Source organism: Nuphar pumila, chromosome 5 (assembly GCF_984573655.1).
Source record: "Nuphar pumila chromosome 5, dmNupPumi1.hap1.1, whole genome shotgun sequence".
Classification (NCBI taxonomy): domain Eukaryota; kingdom Viridiplantae; phylum Streptophyta; class Magnoliopsida; order Nymphaeales; family Nymphaeaceae; genus Nuphar; species Nuphar pumila.
In genome coordinates, this window is record NC_143253.1 from 98,904,490 (window position 1) to 98,925,021 (window position 20,532).

At 41.7% G+C, this 20,532-nt stretch overlaps 1 protein-coding gene across 1 annotated transcript; it reads right to left on the reverse strand.

Annotated features, from left to right (window-relative positions):
* Positions 1–17,080: 17,080 nt before the first annotated feature.
* LOC149837896 (protein SMAX1-LIKE 3-like) lies at positions 17,081–19,710 on the reverse strand. Its single transcript, XM_090008147.1, has 4 exons — positions 18,539–19,710; positions 18,378–18,420; positions 18,228–18,269; positions 17,081–18,112 (listed from the first exon to the last, which is right to left on the reverse strand). Exons 1-4 carry the CDS (start codon positions 19,708–19,710, stop codon positions 17,081–17,083), a joined length of 2,289 nt encoding a protein of 762 aa, XP_089864273.1.
* Positions 19,711–20,532: the final 822 nt, after the last annotated feature.

The following is a 20,532-nucleotide window of genomic DNA, read 5'->3' on the forward strand; positions in this document are numbered from 1 at the left end:
GGACAGATAACATGAAAAACGGAGAAATATGTTGTTTGGTTCGTTACTTACAGAATAAATCAAGTAATGAACATGGTTTCTTTAGTGCAATGCAAGTGGACACAGATGGATATGCCGTGAATATGTTTTGGTCAGATTCAAGGTCTAGATTAGATTATGAATGCTTCAATGATGTGCTTGTGTTTGATACTACAGTAAAGATTAACACTGAACAGTGGCCATTTGCGCAGTTTGTGGGAGTGAACCATTACGCACAGAGTTGTATATTAGGCGGTGCTTTTGTGTATGACCAGACCAAGGAAACCTTTGAGTGGTTGTTCAGAGTATTTACACAGGCAATGAACGGGAAGCATCCTGAAACTATACTTACAGATGGTGATCACGCAATTGCGGCTGCAGTGCTTCATGTGTGACCAGATGCACATCATCGCTTGTGTTTGTGGCATATCTTTCAAAATGCAGCAAAGAACATAGGACACATATTTAATCAGAATACAGGGTTTGACAAACATTTTACAAGGTGTGTACTTCATAGCGTAGATGAGGTCACCTTTAAGTCAGATTGGGACAAAATGATTAAGACATACGACCTTGCTGACTGTCTGTGGTTACAAAATTTATATGCAGAAAAAGAGAAGTGGGCATTGGCATATGGAAGACAATACTTTTGTGCAGGTATGATAAGCACACAAAGAGCCGAATCTATGCATGCCACGCTGAAGAAAACCCTGTATTCATGTTTAACAATGTTTTATTTCATGGAACAATATGAATTATTTGTAGACGGTCTAAGACAGAATGAGCTTAAACAAGACGTGAAATGCTTCAATACACGACCTCTAACTTTTGGCATGAAAATATCGATGCGACCTGCAGCTCTGTATACACTAACTGTATTTGAATGGATCAAGAAAGAGGTGTTGCATGTCATGAATTGCAGAATAGAAGAAGTGGTGCAAACCGAGAATATGCACAAATACCATATTTTTTGTCAAGGCGAAAAGCATCAGGAAAGGCAAGAAGCGCATGTCACGTACAATGTCGACAACGGAAGGGTAGAATGTTCGTGCAAAATGTATGAATTCAAAGGTATCCATGCTGTCATGCATTAAAGGCACTCAATCAAGAGAAGATACAAGAAATACCTGAGTCTTACGTAATGCGAAGATGGACGAGACACGCGAAGATTGAAAAGCTCGTTATGGACAATGCGAGTAAATCTGGTGTTGACGAGAAGTGCCACATAGCCTCCCGTTACCAACAACTGTGTAGGTCATTCATGCATGTTGCTGATTTGGCATCGAGAAGCGAAGAAGGCTATGCTTGTGTGAGAAAAGCTGCAACGGAGTTACTTGAAAACGTGGAGTTAATTCACATTAAGTCTGTTGCAGCGAATGAATACCAGTCGAAGATAATGGGATCGAACAACGTAGGTCAAAATCATGTCTCGCTTGACACTCCCGAGAAGTTGCGCCGAAGCGTAAACATTATCTTCAACAAGTCAGTAGTGAATGTTGTTGATTATGATGGGCATATTCATGAAGCGCAGGGTATCAAAAGAAAACCTGCCTCTGATCGCAGTCGTCGGAGGGCAAAGGGTGCACTAGAATTGGTTGGCAAGAAAAGGACTAAGAAACAACCAACCTGTAATAAAAAACAACAAAGCCCTTCGAATGAACAGGTATGTAAAACATTATATTGCTTCTCATTGCGTGAAGCTTGTCAAATAGCTAACTCGTGTAATGTCCATCATGCAGCAATACCCTGCAGAAGTACCGGCAAACGTTCAAACCTACATTCCTCCCGACCAGATTTCCGGCAACGATCGCTACAGTTTTACAAGGCTTTTGGTATGTAATCGATGTTGCAAGGAGGTACGCATTTCTTGTGAAACATAATTCAGTGTCTAATATTTTCTCTTTCATGACAGGCTATGATGTAGTCGACAGATAGGTTTGGGACACAGGAATCTCGTGTGGGCTATTAACTTAGTTGTCATGCCTCTTTGCATGACCCGATCTCCACAATGTCGGATTTTTTGAGAGTTTATAGTCGTTTGTCATTGACGACTTGCGGTTCGTGGTTGAATTTGTTCAAATCGATAGATAGCGGGTTTTTGCTTCTGCAGGAAGGCGAATGATGACATCACTGTATGGCGATTTGTGGTTATCGTTGAATAGCGATATGTGGCATCACAGCGTAGAACGTTGTTGATTATTGTTGGACTGTCAATCTTAGCGTGATGCGAAGGATTGTTCAAGTGTGCTGCGATGTGTGGCATCGCAGCGTAGAACTGTCAATCATTGTGCTGCGATGCCACAGATCGCTATTCAACGATAACCACAAATCGCCATACACCTCCAGTCACCTTCTTCTCCAGCAAATCTTTCGCGTTCCCGACACCTCCACTTGCCTTTTGAAATCATTATTGTTATCTTGTGAAAAGTTGTATCCATATATTATAAATAAAAGGCTACTCAATGTGTATTTTCCAACGGATACCCATAAATGTTTGAGTTGTCGTACAGTATTCATTGATCATGTTGGTTGAGCAGTAATCTTTTAGGTCATAAATAGTCGCACAAGCACTGGAAGGTGTGTTTGTCTTCTACTTTGTGAACCAGCAACAACCAAACCGACGGTTCCTTCATAAACCTGGAGATCCGCCCTCAAACATAGAAAATTATAGTCGGTGAGGCAGACGAAGACAGCTACACGACCAACAATGGCGAATCATGGGTATATTGTCTACACATAGTCTACATGTTCAGCAAAATCCGTCTCTTTCATGCATTTTTTGCGATTTGTTTTTGTGTACTATATAATGTAATTTAAATATCGGTCTTTGCAATGTCCACATTCATTTCAGTCGAACATCCACCGACGAAGTTGGGCGAAAACTTAGTCAATCACTCCTGGAGGACATCAACCGAATGCGCAGTGAATTCGCACAATGCAACATGATCAGTAATTTTGTTAGTATGAAACTAGTAGTAGTTGTCTATAAACGTAATTCATGTGTACGTATGATCAATACAACACCATATTTGCTGCAAACAGACTATATCCGATTTCGTAAATTATATTAAAAGCAACGCACCAAGCCAGACTGTGAGCGTCGTCAGCCCATATTTCATGGTATATCGGTTGTATTTTATGTTGCATTTCATTATTGATTTAGTCCAATTGATTCGTATGTTAACGTTGGTGTTAGCAATGTTTCTTTCGGTTTGCAGACTATATTACGCTGTTTGCCATACTCCAGTGGATTTCAAGACGGCAAACCTTATTAGGTTAACGGTAATCACTGCAGAGACCTTATGACAAGTGAAAATGTAAGCAAACAAACCTACAGTGCAATATTACAGCGTGACAGTGGTAACAACATTTTTTCGATCTATTTGCAGATACTGATTCCTACACTCTGGCAGTCTGAAAAGTATTGGGTCTTATACGTGATGGATTTACGCGAAAAACAACTATGGTGTTACAATTCGTTGGAAGTTGACAGTGGTTTACGGCTAGACATTTCCCATCTCGTAAGATTTCATCTATATGAGTATCGTGTAGTGTACTGGGGTCATGAATTTACTTTCGGTCGCATTATTCTCAGATCGGTTTCCTCATAGCCATTTTGGGAGTCGATGTCAGTGAGTGGATCTATCGCACGGCATACCATGCTCCTTTACAAGATAATGACGTTGATTGCGGCGTATTTGTAATGAAGTACATTGAAGCGATATACAATGGTGCAGAACCCTGTTTCGACGTTGTATGCCATTCCTTGGCCTCTGTTATTGGCAATTAAGGGCATGTCTATTGCTTCTAGTTTACAATCTGTTTTTGCAGGTTGATATACCCGGATTTCGCGAAGAACTCTGCAAAAAAGTTGACGTCCTTTCTAATTTCGGAGGAGAAACTGACGAAGGCGAGGTCTAAAAGGCTTGTAATTGATAAAAGATGTGCGCTCAACCCGCGTGATTGACAGTCGCAGGGTGAGACTGCGATGTGTGCAATGAACAAAGACTTCTAATGTTCGAAATGATAATATTCAACATCGCTATGAAATGTTGTATGCTTAAACATCACTTTAATGTCTCGTTCGTATTTTACAAATAGTACAAAGCGATACGCTTGGTGGTCTAACATCAAACTACACTGCTACGACCATGAAAACCTGTGCCAGCATTTGAAAATTGCTTGAATTTTAAACGACGGTTTCTTCAATTATGATCTTACAGACCTATGAAAAAGGTATAGACGGATACGACAACTGCGTTGAAGCCGCCTATGCACTCGATTCAAGAATAAGTCGTGTGTGCAGAAATTGTTGATTATGTCGGTTCCTTATTCGCGAAGCAAAGTGGAACTGTGTGTTGTGTCATTCAAATATTAATGAAACGTCCTATCACCCTTCGTCAGTTTTTGAGTATATACGTCAGTTTCATTAAACCAAAAGCAAATCTTAAATAAAAAAGCACTCCGCATTAATGAAAACAATGTCATGCCAGAGGGCTATTCTGAATGGTAGTCAATGCGATTAGACTGAATCTTTGGGTCTCAAATAAATCCACAAGTATGTTTAAAGAAATCGCTTTAGGTGTACATTACCGTCGGTTCATCAATACAGCGCTTTCTAAGAACAAACCTTTCTTATTGATAAGTTCACGTAATGCGATATTTAGAAATATCTTTCGCCAGAGAAAAATATGATGGTCGTACTTGTGCTGGTCGAAAGCACCAGCAACCCAACACAATATGCTGGTCGAAACAGAGAAAAACTACAGAAAATGGGTTACCGCCTGAACTAAGAACCCAAATCTATCATCAAAATTGCACCCAAACACCCAAATAGCCCTTCAAATCAGTCCCAATCTATCACACACCAAAAAATGACCAGATTACATTTGATTTGGGCAAACAAAACCCACCGATAGCATCACAATCACAAACTTTTTGCATTCAGGGTACTGTTCATCAGTTTTTTCAGAAAATACAAGAAAATCCACTAAAAATTGAGATTTCATCCGACCATTAAAATTCTTGATTCATTCAATCACAAAAATCAAGAGCTAATGGAATCCAACATCAATCGACCAAAAGTTCAAGACTTCAAGGTTGGTACGGACATCAGCTATGGAGAACACAAACTGAGGTGGCTCCCAGCACGACCGATGCAGATGAAGCTTCTTCCTCTCACCGATCTTCAACAAAGCACCCTTTCATTTTCAATAGAGCTCTGATACCATATTGAAATCGGGAAACCAGCAAGAACAAAAGGAGAAGAGAGGAGAATAGAGAGGGAAGACAACTTAAGCTTCATTAGCAAAAAACCCTGAAAAGGTTACAACATATAGGGGTCGACCCTCTTTTACACTACATGACAAAAATTTAGATACCCACTAACACCTTGAAACATTACTACCCCTTACTAGTAGAAATATCTTCATTGCATAAGAACAACTTTACCAGCATTGGTTATGCGTATACAACACAAAACTATTTCTGAATACAATTTACTTTTCATAGAACACCCGTCAACGGAATGAGATGAACACCCATCACCGGAACGACAAATCCGCTTAGACCTCGCTAGGGAGAGGAAGAGGACTTGGCGGAGCTCCTGCTGGCCACCCTCAGCGCGACTGCACCTACTGGGTTACTGTCGAGGAGGATGGCGAGAACGGTGATGGAGGGCCTCGTTAGGTTGTACAGACAGAGCAATCGATAGGTTTCACTTTATACTATTCTGTCTGTCGTTCGTTTTAAACTCAATCAATTTTCCGTATATTTCATCGCGTATTACCGGCATATGTTCCTGCAACAAAACAGGTAATGTGAAACCAATATATAACAGGAATACCCAATAACATCGGATACGAAGCTCATACAGCGTGGAAACAAGGTTGTTCTCCATTGTATATTGCTTCAATATGCTTCATTACGAATATGCCACAATCGACCCCATTACTTTGTAACGGAGCATCGTCAGCACAGAGCAACATCCACTCACCAATGTCGACACCCATTTGCCCATTAAGGAATCCCGCTTGTGAAAAATGGATAATATATTACAGTCCGGTCCACCTCGAATAGCTACTTCACCTTTGGGTACAAGCTTACCAAATGCATAGCATCGCATTCTACGCCACTGTGGCAGTCCAATGAGTTGTAGCACCATAGTTGTTTTAGCTGAAAATTCATCTCGTATAGGACCCAATGGTCTGGATGTTGCCAGAGTGTAGGAAGTAAAATTTGCGAATCGATAAAATCATTTTTCGTTTCAGAGACTTATCGTGATGGGGATGTTACGAATAAACCTTGGATAAGAGGTTTGTTCACTTACCTTTCCAAATTTCGAAATGTCTATGCACTCATCATCGCTGTTCCAACAAGGTAGTGCATCTTCGAATCCTATGCCGTATGGCTTTCGCCGGACGTACATCTGTTGTACGAAATAGCAAGGTTTAACCACCAAGAAACGTGAGTACGTCATGAAAGCAAACAGAACAACAGCGGCACAGACATACCATGAAATACGGGCTGATGATGCGTACTGTATTGCTCGTTGGGTTGCTCTGAAAGTAATTGACAAAATCATAAATTGTCTGGTTGCACAAAGTTACGAACTTCAGAACATGCAAACCGATGACCTAGAAATTGATAGTGGACAAATACTTACAAAATTACTGATAGTGTTCCCATCTGCAAATTCATCTTGCATCTGCTCGATGTCATCTACGAACTCGTCAAGGCGTTGCCGCCCACCCGAGACTGTGGATGTTGCACTGAGTGCACCATGAGTGTGGTATTCAGGATTGGACATTGAAATTATTGTCTACAGTAAACAACACTAGTCCAAATACGACATGAAAAGCCAAATGTTCACTAAACCGCTCAGGCGTTTCAAAGAATATACCTCTTAAGCGCTAGTCCTCGTACTGTGGATATGGTTGTATTCTTGTTCAGAGCCGTGCGTGGCCGTTTTGCTGCCATCGTCCACTCCATTGGCAATGTGCCTGGTCGTTTAGCTCCCATCCTCCTATCTGTTTGCTCCGTGCCTGGTCGTTTTTCTCCCCTCGTCCACTCCTCTGGCGCCGTGCCTGGTCGTTTTGCTACCATCGTCCTCTCCGTTGCCGCCGTGCCCGGTCGTAGTGCTCCCATCGTCTTTGGCGTCGTGCCGGGTCGTATTGCTCCACTAGTCCTCTTCTTGTCCGCTATGGCTGGTCGTACTGCTCCGATTGTCCCCTTCTTCGGCGCCATGCCTGGACGGAGATATCGATGGCACCTTTGCAACGGAGATACTGAAACGCCGTCCTCACCTACAAAGGTAAAGTCCTTTAACGTGCAGCCATTTTTTGAAAACAGCCCGCTAATTAATTGATTGCGTTTAAAAAAAATATAAATACGGCTTTTCGCATGCCGCCTTTTTTTGATAACCGCCGCCAAATTAAATGCTTGCGTTCGAAGTATTCAAAAATACGTCTTTCCATGCCGCTCATTAAGTTTTAAATATTCAAAAATACGTTTTCCACGTGTAATTAGACATTCGAACAATACCCACAAATCACTATGCTGTGATGCCACAGATCGCTCTCCGACTCAAAGCACGAAGCTAATTAATTGATTGCGTTTAAAAAAAATATAAATACGGCTTTTCGCATGCCGCCTTTTTTTGATAATCGCCCCCAAATTAAATGCTTGCGTTCGAAGTATTCAAAAATACGTCTTTCCATGCCGCTCATTAAGTTTTAAATATTCAAAAATACGTTTTTTATGTGTGATTTGACATTCGAACAATACCCACAAATCACTATGCTGCGATGCCACAGATCGCTCTCCGACTTAAAGCACGAAGTATCCAGCGATGGCAACAAATCCTTTCCTTATCTATTGATTATTTAACACAAATACCTTTTCATGATTATCGTATATGGATACAAACCTTTGTGCCGTCAGAACTCGTTAAATTATTGTTCATGGCTTAGATCGTCAATACTTTGTGCGCTATTCTTTCGAGGCGAAGACAAATACAGCGATTGCGAAGACAAAGATCTCTGTAAAAGTAATTTCAATTGTAATCATTGCATTTTTGGAAAAATGAGAAGCTTGACTTTTGAACAAAGATCTACGTTTACAAACAAATCTTTTGAACTTGTGCACTCGGATTTATGGGGACCGACACCCGTAGTATCTAAGGGAGGATTTGCTTACTATGTTATTTTTTTTATGATTATTCAAGATTTTGTTGGATATACTTCCTTAAACATAAGCATGAAGTCTTTGCATTGTTTAAGACATATCATATGATGATTAAAAATCAATTTAATGATAATTTAAAAATCTTTACAGTTGATTCCGGAGGAGAGTATCTTTCAAATGATTTTAAAAACTATCTTGAAAACCATAGAATAGTTCATCATAGATCTTGTCCAAAAACACCACAACAAAACAGTCTAGCTGAAAGAAAACATAGATATATTATTGAAACAACTAGAACTTTACTCATTTCTCAAAACATTCCAAAAAGTTTTTGGGCCGAGGCGGCTCTTACATCCGTTTATCTTATAAATCACTTTTCTTCAAAAAATCTAAACAAAACTTCAGCTTTTAAAATTTTATACCAAAAGGAACCCGACTAAAATAGGTTAAGAATTTTTGGATGTAAATGTTTTGTCCTTACCGACAAAAATGACAAACTCTCACCAAAAGTCATTCCTTATGCATTTCTTGGATATTCTGAAACTCAAAAAAGATTTAGATGCTATGATGTTAAGAACGACAAACTATATGTTTCTAGGAATGTGACTTTCTTAGGAAACGTTAGTGGTTTGGAGAAGGATGAATCCCATAAAGAGAATATGGATTACTCTTTCTTGTTTAAGTTACTATATAGAAATGATGATATTTTTAGTGATGATGAACTCAATTAGTTTAGTAAAAAAGAAAATATAGATGAAGACAACCATCCTTCTTATCAACCTACTAATCCTCCCATAGAGGAAAGTTTATTTATTACCGAGACCCAAAGTCGGAAAGATGTAATAATAAAGAATTAAACAGTAAAAGAATTTCACGTTACCGCAACTCATTATACAATTACAACAAATGTATAGCGTGATAAAAATGAAAATCTAGGATTTATTCCGAGTCACTGGACGAATCTGATGAAATTTCATAGACTTGTCTCTCACTTTTTATTGGTGGACTGTCTATCCTGGGTGGCCTCCTCGTTGCAAAACCTTGCCTAAGAAGAGTGGTCATCATGTCCACCACTGCATTCAATTGGGTCCCCATAGTGCTTACTTCTGTCCTTAATTTCTTATTCTCCCTCTCAATAAGTTCGAACCTTGCGGCAGAGACAGTCTTCTCTTTTGGAGCAAGAGTTTGGTCTTCCTCATGATTTGTTACTGATGGACTAGTCGTATTAACCAGATTGAGATGACGTTTTGGTTGTAGAGGCTGGGCTACAACATGAGAAGGGACAGTTGGGAGGCATGGGTTGACAATTTTCTCAATCTTCCGATTTCGCCGCATTGGTTCCCAATAGCTTTCGAAATAGAAGGGATCAAATTGTCGTCCTTCATGATCATACGGTACGGCAGGGAAACCACCGGAGTTCCAATTTAATAATTCGTCCCTGTAGCGATCGCTCCAATTCACGTGCCTGCCCCCACCATTATTCATCTTCCTTCTCACCTCCAAAGGCTTATTTGGGATAGACTGTCCCAAGCCAGATTGTAGGAGAACTCGACTACCTTGCTGCATTTCGGCTTCAAAATTGCAGAATAGCCACAAATCACGGTGAGACAATCTCGCAGCCTCCGCAACAACGTCTTCATCATCGCCCCCATCTTCATAAGGTCTCCACAAAACCTGTACATTGGTAATTCTTTTTAATAACGAATGACAAATATATTAAAATTTATTTACGCATGATATGGCAACAACGATATGTACTACGGAAGACAATCCTGCAGCGATGTATACTTAAGAATGCTGAACATTACAACGACTTATAATACTCAATGGTAAATGCTGACGCGATTGTAAACAATTTTAGAACGTTTACCTCGTTTAATTGCAGCCCATCTAAAATAGACTTAGCATTATAAACTGCGACGTTTATTCTGGCCCAGCGACCGATCTTTGGAAAACCACAAATCGGAGGGCCACACCGTGGACGCAATGGGATAATATGTTCCAACGCCCAGGCCTAACAAAAAAAATATTATTAGCAACACCACAGACTGCAATGAGATTTGTCTACAAATACTAAGTATGTAATCAACAAATACCTAAACAAATGGCCAAAATCCGCCAACTGTTTTCGTACCATTACTCGCACGGTGGAGTTGACTGTACAGGTGTGCGAGCATAGCGGCACCCCAGGCATAGTTGTCGACTTCGTCTAAGTCTGCCAGGTACTGCAGCCACATGGAACTTATTCTCGAACCAGAATAATCGGAAAATAATGTAAGAGCAAAAAAATATAGAAGGAAGTCGCGCAACTCTTGGTCAGCTGTTTCAGATGCACAAGTACTGGAGTGGCCTTCCCATTTATTACGAAAAACTGAGACCTTCATTGATGTGGAATTGCTTCCACCAGAAATACATTGACTCCATTCGTCCATCGACATTCCTAAAAGGGCAGTGCAGTTTTCCCTTGCGTTATAGTTTGAATGCTGTAATAGGACAGCACTGCCATCGCACTTAAGGCCAGTGATCCTCGCCACATCTTCTAGAGTCATGGTGATCTCAAAAGAATCAAACTGGAATGTGTTAGTCTTATCATTCCACTTATTTACCAGGTGAGTCATGGTATTCCAGCAAGTTTCAAAATATTGTTGGTCCAAAAGGCCACCAAAGTGCATATTTCGTAGTCGGTCCTTCTGATATGCACTCAGTTGACCATACCAAGACAGAACTACAGGCCATTGACAGCGACCTCCGAGCTTTTCACCTGGTGCTCTACTTCTCCTGTGACCTCCCTGTAACACAAAATAACATATTATTCCTACAAATTATAAATTACTTCCATTTGTACTTATAAATACTATTCTACTAACCGCTATAAATAATATCGGTTGCAGACATACTATCGCAGTAATCGCTATAAATATCAATACCTAACATAGTAATCGCTATACCAAAATCGCTAAACATATTATTAAATCTTCGCAGACAGGACAAATATATTTACCTTGGTCGCTATTTTCTGCTGTTCTCGCTCCAACCTGGGACTTTCTGGTGGGTCCACTGCCTCGAACTGCCTTTCAATCTCCATCTCTACCGGCTCCACCGTCGCCTTCCTTTCTCTCGCCTTCCTTTTCTCATCCTCCTTCTGCTTCCTTTCTCTGTCCCTATTCTCCTCCTCCTCCTTCTGCTTCCTTTCTCTGTCCTTTTCCGCCTGCTCCTTCTGATTCCTTTATCTCTCGCGTTTCTCCTCCTCCTTCTCCTTCCTTTCTCTCTCCCTTTTCTCCTCTTCCTCCTTCTGCTTCCTTTCTCTCTGCCTTTTTTCCTCCTCCTTCTCCTTCCTTTCTCTCTCCTTTTTCTCCTCCTCCTTCTTCTGCTTCCTTTCTCTCTGCCTTTTCTCCTCCTCCTTCTCCTTCCTTTCTCTCTCCCTTTTCTCCTTCTCCTTCCTTTCTCTCTCCCTTTTCTCCTTCTCCTCTTTCTGCTTTCTTTCTCTCTGCCTTTTCTCCTCCTCCTTCTCCTTCCTTTCTCTCTCCCTTTTCTCCTCCTCCTCCTTCTGCTTCCTTTCTCTCTGCCTTTTCTCCTCCTCCTTCTCCTTCCTTTCTCTCTCCCTTTTCTCCTCCTGCATCCTTTCTCTCTCCTTTTTCGCATCCTCCTCCTTCTCCTTCCTTTCTCTCTCCTTTATCTCCTCCTCCTTCTGCTTCCTTTGTCTTTCCCTTTTCGCCTCTTCCTCCTGCTTCTTCCTTTCCCTTTCCTTTTCTTCCTCCTCCTTCTCCTTCAGCCGCCTTTCTTTCTCCTTGATTTCTTGTTTCCTTCTTTGCCGCAGTTCTTCCACCTGCTTCTTTCTTTCCCTTTCATTTTCTTCCTCCTTCTCCTTCCGCCGCCTTTCTTTCTCTTGCAGTTGTTGTTTCCTTCTTTCCTGCAATTATTCCTCCTGCTTCTTCCTTTCTCTTTCCTTCTCTACCTCCTCCTCCTTCTCCTTCCGTTGCCTTTCCTTCTTTTCTTCATTCTCCTTCTGCTGCCTTTGCATTTCCTTAGCTTCCTCGAACTCCAACTCCCTCCTTCGCCTTTCCTTTTCTTCCTCAAACTGAGGAATATTCTGTTCCTTCTCTTCCTCCTCCTTATTCATTTGCCTTCGCCTCTCCTCCGCCTCCTTCAGTAGCCTTGCCTTGTGTCGCATTGCTCTACTCTTCAAGTTTCTCCTATGAGCCTCCGCCATCATATTGCTAACATCCCTTTCCCACTCCTCGGCCTTCTTCTTCCTCTTTTCCATCTGCTGTGTGTTAATCCTCCGCCTTCTATTTATATTCTCATCAATATTTCTGGCCTTTGCCTTCTCTTCGTCATCCTTGTTCTGCATCTTTCGTTCTTCAGAGTTCTTCCTTTGGTCCGCAACCTCGATATCTGATGGATAATCCTTCGCAAAATATGATTCCAAGGTTTTTTCCCTGTCTTCATCGTTCTCAATCTTAAGTATATTTTGGTATCTTTCAAAAACATTAGATAGATGGGACTGGCGGATCACTTCTCTAATAGACAACCCATAGAACGACGGGGTATCTCTAATCTGATGAGGCGCAGACATTGCTAACCTGCACAACACAATACACGATCATCATCATTAGAAATCGTCGGAATATTTGGGTTCATAATACAAATCCTTGTATAAGAACCAATCTTCAGATTGAAGAAAGAAAACTTACACGAAACTCACCGAAACGATGGGAATTTGGATATTCCAACTGTAGAGTAAGCAACAGTAACAACTAATACGCAACAGAAGGTGGCAACGATGCTGCGACTGCGCGTAAGACGGAAACAGATGCTCTGGTAAAAAGGAAAGGATGCTCCGGCAACTCGAGATGAAAGCAAAGAATCTCCGGTAGAGTGCTTAGAGCGAGAAAGGATTTTTTTGAACTATTTGTATCATACAACATAATGCTTGCTACATACGCAAACTCTGCGGAACGTTTTCCCGCGATATCGATGGAGGGCAGTTTTATCATTTTCACGAACCGACGATTCAGTTTCATAGAAGGAGGGCATTTATGTCCATCCGAGGAAGAGGAACCGACGATTCAGTTTTCTAGAAGGAGGGCATTTATTTCTGTAAATTTTCAGCGATATCTATTGTCATTTCATTCCTCATTTTAACTTCAACGATACATTACAACCACCTGCGGAACGTTTTCCCGCGATATCGATGGAGGGCAGTTTTGTCATTTTCACGAACTGACGATTCAGTTTTCTAGAAGGAGGGCATTTATGTCCGTCCGAGGAAGAGGAACCGACGATTCAGTTTTCTAGAAGGAGGGCATTTATTTCTGTAAATTTTCAGCGATATCTATTGTCATTTCATTCCCCATTTTAACTTCAACGATACATTACAACCACCTGCGGAACGTTTTCCCGCGATATCGATGGAGGGCAGTTTTGTCATTTTCATGAACCGACGATTCAGTTTTCTAGAAGGAGGGCATTTATGTCCGTCCGAGGAAGAGGAAGCGAATGTCGGTAAAGGTTACTTAAGTCTTTGCTGTGGCACTAAATTACGATGCAATATGATGGCGACCGACATGGGGATACATGCCGGTCTGCATCTTATATATGGTGCGGTTTGGAACCCCCGAACATGAGATCTCAGTACCGACTCTGTAAATTCTTCCGCAAATCGCTATAGCGATTTGTAGTGTCTTCCGCAAATTGCTATAGCAATTTGTAGTGTTATTCAGTAAGCAAATCGCTGTAAATCGCTACCCGAATTAGGACCAACTTGTCAGGGTCATATCTCCCTAACCGGAGGTCATATTCCAAATCCGTAAAAAGTGGTGTCTTCGTTATTGAGTCTAGTTTATTTCTGTAAATTTTCAGCGATTTCTATTATCATTTAATTCCCCATTTTAACTTCAACGTTACATTACAACCACAATCATCAAAAGAAAGATTGCCCAAGCCTAAGAAGCTTCTTGAATCGTTCCTTCAGTTCTTTGCCGGATTCTGCACTGTTGCTTTTGAAATTGTTGGGGTCCTCTCGAGCGAGCTCTCCAAGCAATGGGAGTCCCATCATCGCCAAATCTTCCAAGGTGATCGTCATCTCTCCCCACGGAAACACAAAGGTGTTGGTCTCCCAGCACCATGCTTCAAACAGAGCCCTTATCACGTTGGCCTGGCACTTTATGTTCCCTAAGGATGCCTTCAAAGCCCCGTAGATCCCAACCTTGTTCCAACCTCCTCCGAACTTGGGTTCCAATCGCCGGAACCAGTCGGACAGCCCGGGCAGCGGCCTCATTGCACCTTCTAACCTGCAATTTCCGGACCAATCTGCCCTGCCGAACTTGATTTCGGCTTCGAGGGGTGGCATTTCCATCGACGTCTCAAACGCCGCAACCTCCTCTTCTTCTTCCACCTCTCCAACGGTTGGCTGCAACAGTTGGGCTTCACCCTTCCAAACAGCTATTCTCAGAGCAACATGTCAACGTCCCACTGATAGGCAAAACAACATTTCAAAGGTTATTTATCATAATGCCAGCTTTAGTTGAATCTGTTTTGATTGCAATGTTTGAAGCATCTCTTTCTTTCTTTGATTGTTTGTGTTTGTTGCTTGCTGCTTAAGTGCTTCTCAGTAAGCAGAATCTGGCCCTCGATTGGATTACTGAGATTCCACCAGTAAGATCCGTAGTCCTTTTTACTGCTAACTCTTTACATTTGCAGGTTGTTTCTTCAAATGATTATAATAATGACAAATATGCGAAGGAGTTTAGTATCAGTGTTTCTAATGCGCTTGCTACTTGTCCTGCTCGGGTTTTGCCAACTCCTCGTGTGAGTTGATCATATGTAATTTATTGTTTTATTCATTATTCTGATCAACTCACACGAGGAGTTGGCAAAACTCGAGCAGGACAAGTAGCAAGCGCATTAGAAACACTGATACTGAACTCCTTCGCATATTTGTCATTATTATAATCATTTAAAGAAACAACCTGCAAATGTAAAGAGTTAGCAGCAAGGACTACGGATCTTACTGGTGAAATCTCAGTAATCCAATCGAGATGAGCATGAGGGCCAGATTCTGCTTATTGAGAAGCACTTAAGCAGCAAGCAACAAACACAAACACTCAAAGCAAGAAAGAGATGCTTCAAACATTGCAATCAAAACAGATTCAACTAAAGTTGGCATTATGATAAATAACCTTTGAAATGTTGTTTTGCCTATCAGTGGGACGTTGACATGTTGCTCTGAGCATAGCTGTGACTTGCAATAAATTTAGAGGCAGCTCATCAGTAAGGACCCACAACAGTCAATGTGCAGGTCAGTCGGTGCTTGATGGAGCAATATAGGATCTTGTGATGGATGTGCACAGAAGCAGAAATAGAAGGGAGAGAGCGAGAGATGGTTGATGAGCCCGAACGGGTAGCATCCTGTGAGGGCAAAGAGCCATGAACACGCTGGGAGGAGCCCTCAGACCCCCCTTCTGTAAGGGTAAAAGCTCTGAATCAGACTCCATAACTCTTCAAGTTGAATGATGCTACCCACACTGAGAGGAGCCCCCAGACCCTCCTCCTGTAAGGGTAAAAACTCTGAATCAGGCTCCACAACAGTAAATGTGCAGGTCAGTCGGTGCTTGATGGAGCAATATAAGATCTTCTGTTGGATGTGCATAGAAGCAGAAATAGAAGGGAGAGAGAGTGTGAAAGGGTTGATGTCCAGGGGAGATATCTTTCTCGGATAATCCTGTAGTGCAGAGACTGGGTCTTAAATAATCATCTTCGGGGCACTTAAGTATTTACAACCACTCCTTTTCAAGAACTGTCATTTTTTTTTGCACCAATGGAGGAGAGGGTACTTAAGTCTTTGCAATCGCATCAAACTCCAACCCTAATTAATGCTGACAAACATGGGGATACGAGACGCACATGCTTACATACGTGGTGCTCTTTGGGACCCCCGATCATGAGATGTAGCTAACTGCCCTGTTCGGGGGGGAACATATAACCTGCTTCGGTTTCTTGGTATATATATATATATATATAGTGAGAGAGAGAGAGAGTAATGTACTCGTTAAGCCCCATTAGACCTATTCAAAAATCATAGTTTTTGGTATTTTTTCTCACATCTAACACCATAGATGTGATCTATAGGTTTTGTTTAGTGGGAACCGGCTTTTGGATCACCGGAATCTGACTTGAATACAGGTTTTTCCGGTGATCCAAAATCAATGGCTATGAAGGCACCAATTATTTTCGGATCATAAAAATCCATTTTTTCATTGAAACAACATGATCTAAGAGTCGATTCTTACTAAATCGAGCATGCTAAACACATCTAACGGTTTAGATCCATAAGAAGGCCTAATATGTTCAGTTCTCATATATATATATATATATATATATATATATATATATATATATATATATATATATATATATATATATATATACCGAATGAAGACAAACTGGTCGATGTAGTAAATGTTGTCACGTTGCGCTTGGGTGCTTTACGGGCATGCAGCTCAGTTCCTGCATGGCTTGGCTCCCTTCGAGCATGCATTAATATCAATCCAAAGAGTTTGCCACCTTATCTGGCGACCGGAGCTAGAAACTCTTTAGTTTTACCATCATTAACTCTGAACTCATGATTAAATAAATTTATTTTCTCTAAAAAAATCTGAATCCAAGATTATTATTTACGATAGGCAATTGAGAATGTTGATGAAAATGGATGTTGCAACATGCATCAGGGAGAACCCTTTAAACTCATCATTATATAGCTTCATAACGCATGAGAGAGAGAGGTAAACAAATTCCACGTTCCACTAACCAATTTTTACATACTAAAACCAATCCATGATCCCCATAAAAAAAAAAAGGAACGAAAGGAAAAGCATTTCTATGATACAAGCCGCTCATCTCTCTCCATGTCAAAAACAAAACTTCTATCGACACACTTCGTCAACTCCGCCTCAGACCACCCTTCCATACTCTCATTGTTCTCCACAGACAGATTCAAGTCCAACGAAATGAATGGACTCGTACCATCCTTCTCTCCAACCTCACTGCTGCTCCTCTCCTCCATCTCCTCACTAGTCCCAGACTTCTGCCTAACACAAGCTGGAGAGCAGGCTCTAGACTTGGGCTTAAAATTCTCACAGCTCAAAATAATGATGACATCACCAAGACCAACCTCATCACCATCAGGTCCGACCACCTTCCCCCTCTCTATAGCCCTTTTTATGTTAACTAGAGTGTGATCATCCAACTGCTCTATGTCCTCTAGGAATATGACCCTGTGTGGGTTGCAGTGTATGGCTTCACTGAATTCCTCAAAGTAACTGCTACCCGATTCTTCTCTACACCTCTTCCCTCTGGAATCATCAGCTGAGCCAGCTCTTACTGAGGTGAAACTGCTCAACCCAATTGTAAGAAAGCTGTTTTCAGAGCAGAAGACCTGGTTTGCTAGTTCTCTTGCTAGTGTTTCCTTTCCTTCTGCATCCCCTCCTTCAAACAACAACCAAGTGTCTTCTTTTCTTTCTTTTGTCTTCATCCCTTTTCTTCTTATCATTCCTGATCTGCATTGCAAGACCACGCTTGCAATTTCAGGAATGATGTCCTGCTTTGTAGCTTTCTGCTCAAGTGCAGTGCAAAGGCTCTTGAGGCTTTCTGCATTGAACTGCTTGAACCTCATGTCTCTGTGGGGACTTGAGTTGGGGCTGGAGTTGCAGCTGGGAAGATCCAAGAGAGTGGTTTCACTCTTTGATATGGAAAAGTGGTGCTGCCCCCATGACTGGTTTGGTGAGGATTGATCATTCTTGTTCCAGTCGATCAAGAAGCTCATGGTGTTTTCTGCTTGGGGGTGCTGTTTGTGGAAAGAATTGCATATGTGGTTCCATTTCTTGCACAGTTCTCTAACTTGAAACTGGTCCTGGCAGGGCACAAATTACAAAAATCAATAAAGACATCACACTGATGAATTTACTTTATGCTTTTATCATGCTTCAATGAACTTTAGCCTCAAATTCAAGAAAAAGAGCATTTACCAGATTATTATTAGGGAGATCTCTTTTCTCATCTTTGCATTGCTGCAACCATAAAGGTAAGTTAGAGCAGGTAGAGGAGTTTTTGGTAGTTCTAACTAATCCTTGTACATCCATCTCAAATTTACTTAGGCAGTCAGGATAACAAGTGACCTGCTTCTCAAGACCACCCTCATGGATTTTGCCTAGCAAGTCACTGAAAAAAACACAACCCTCAAAGGATTAAGGTCCAGGAGCAAAAGTCTTATGATAGAACAAAAGAGAAAAACAAAATTCATGGAGAGAATCTATATCAATTGGTTGAGTAACATTACCTTTCTGAATTGAGACTCAGTCCCAAGCTTCCTGCAGGGATGGTAAGAGGGTGAAGTCCCCACAAAGTTTCCAAAGAAGGATGGCCCATCCTACATCTCATAAAAGTACGATAACTTGCAATCCCTAGCATCCAAAATCTCCCACTCTCAACAAAATCAGATATCAATCTCCCAATCTCAAAGACTATATTCTCTAGGGGGAAAAAGTACTTCCTTCTCTCATCACCATGCCTCGCTCTAAACTCTGCTGTCCACTTCAGGTCTCCCACATACAATATAACCCCTCTTCCTATGTACCTCTTCAACGCACACCTTAGCTCCCCAAGCCTCTGCTCAACATCTTCCTTGCACAAATGGCCAAACGGGAAAAGTGGGAGTGTCATAAACTGAACACCCTTCAGAGGGTCAGGAATCTCACCCTTTTCAATCTTACCCATAAGTCCTCTCACCACACTCTCTGCAGTTATAAGACACTCCCCTACAACAACAGTGTTTTTCCTTCTCCTGCTCAAGAGGTTCTCTACAAGGCAAACTATGTCCTCATTCTTTGCAGGCTCCAAACCTGAGAAAGAAGGCGGTTTAAGGCCAGAATTCAAGATTTGTGCACCTAAATTCGGTTCTTTGGGTTTGGAGAGAGGAGAGTTAGTGCAGTTCTCAAGAGATACCGCTAGCTCTACATTGTTCTTAACTTGGGTGCTGGAAAAACCTGCCTCTCTCATCACCCTACTGACACTAGGATCATCCAAGATGGAAATTATGAGCTGCTCGATCTCTACCTTAACTGCAAGCAGAGGTTGCTGCTGGTTCTCAATGGAGCCACGCCTCTGGTGGGCCTGAGCTCGCTTGAATGCGGCGACCAAGGCGTTAGAGAGAGAAGGGTGGTGGTGGTGGTGGAAGTGGGAAGAGCCACCAGTGGTGGTGGTGGTGGCTGGGAGACGGTTGAGGGCTACGTTGAAGCAGAGCTCCAAGGCCTTGCATTGGAGTGGGTGGGAGTGTGAATGCATACATGCGGTGCGCAGGAGGCCCGTGGAGGAGGAAAGCATGGTGCTGGCGACATGTAGGGGAGTGACCTGAGCGTGGCCACGGCGCCTGGCCAGCATCACCGATTGCTTCACTATGCTGGTGGCCTCGGGCGTGAGGGACTGATGTAGGCTGCTAGCACCTGCTCTCATGGTTCTTTATGTGTCTGTGTCTGTTTGGACATAAGAGAGAGAGAGAGAGAGAGAGAGAGAGAGGTTTGGAGGATCTGGGTGTGAGGGTGTGACTTGAGGATTTAGGAGAGAGATTGGGGTTTGGAGGATCTGGATTATGAGGATGTGAGACGAGGGTTTTAAGTGGATTTCTTAGTGTGTGCTTTTCTGAGAGGATAGATAGTCTCTTTTTTTCCCCTTTTATTTCTTTAAAATGCTTGGTGGGGCCCAAAGCCGTTCTTGTAGTGGAAAGTGGTAGGCATGTGCAGACAAGGCACTTTGCTCTCTCTCTCTCTCTCTCATTTATTACAGTAGGACAAGATAAAATTTGAGGAGTAGATTGTTAGCAGTTTAAACTATTTGTGTTTCTGGTTCGTATTAAAAGTACCATCAGGTCATCTTCTTTTGATCGAGTGAATTAACAAGCAAAAGATAAGGTTAAATGGGGCCTGTGGTTTGGATTTTTGAAAATGACAAAAATGTCTTAAAAATTTGGCCTTTACAAGGCCCAAAAAAGAATCATTTTTTTCTCGTATCATGAAATCAAATTTAAGACTTGTACTTGCAAAAGCTAATAGATGGTGGAATTTTTTTTTTTGCTGTTGCCCAAAGGGCTACTGCATCTAATGCTTCGTTAATTGCCAAATGATGTTACCAACGGGGGCTCCAATTGTCTGGTAGGAGCAGCTACTGCACGTCACCTTGTGTTGGGACGTTGCCTGTTCAAAACTATATATATAGTTGTATACATTTGATAATTTGACTACCAACATTGGACAACCTCTCTCTCTCTCTCTACATAGC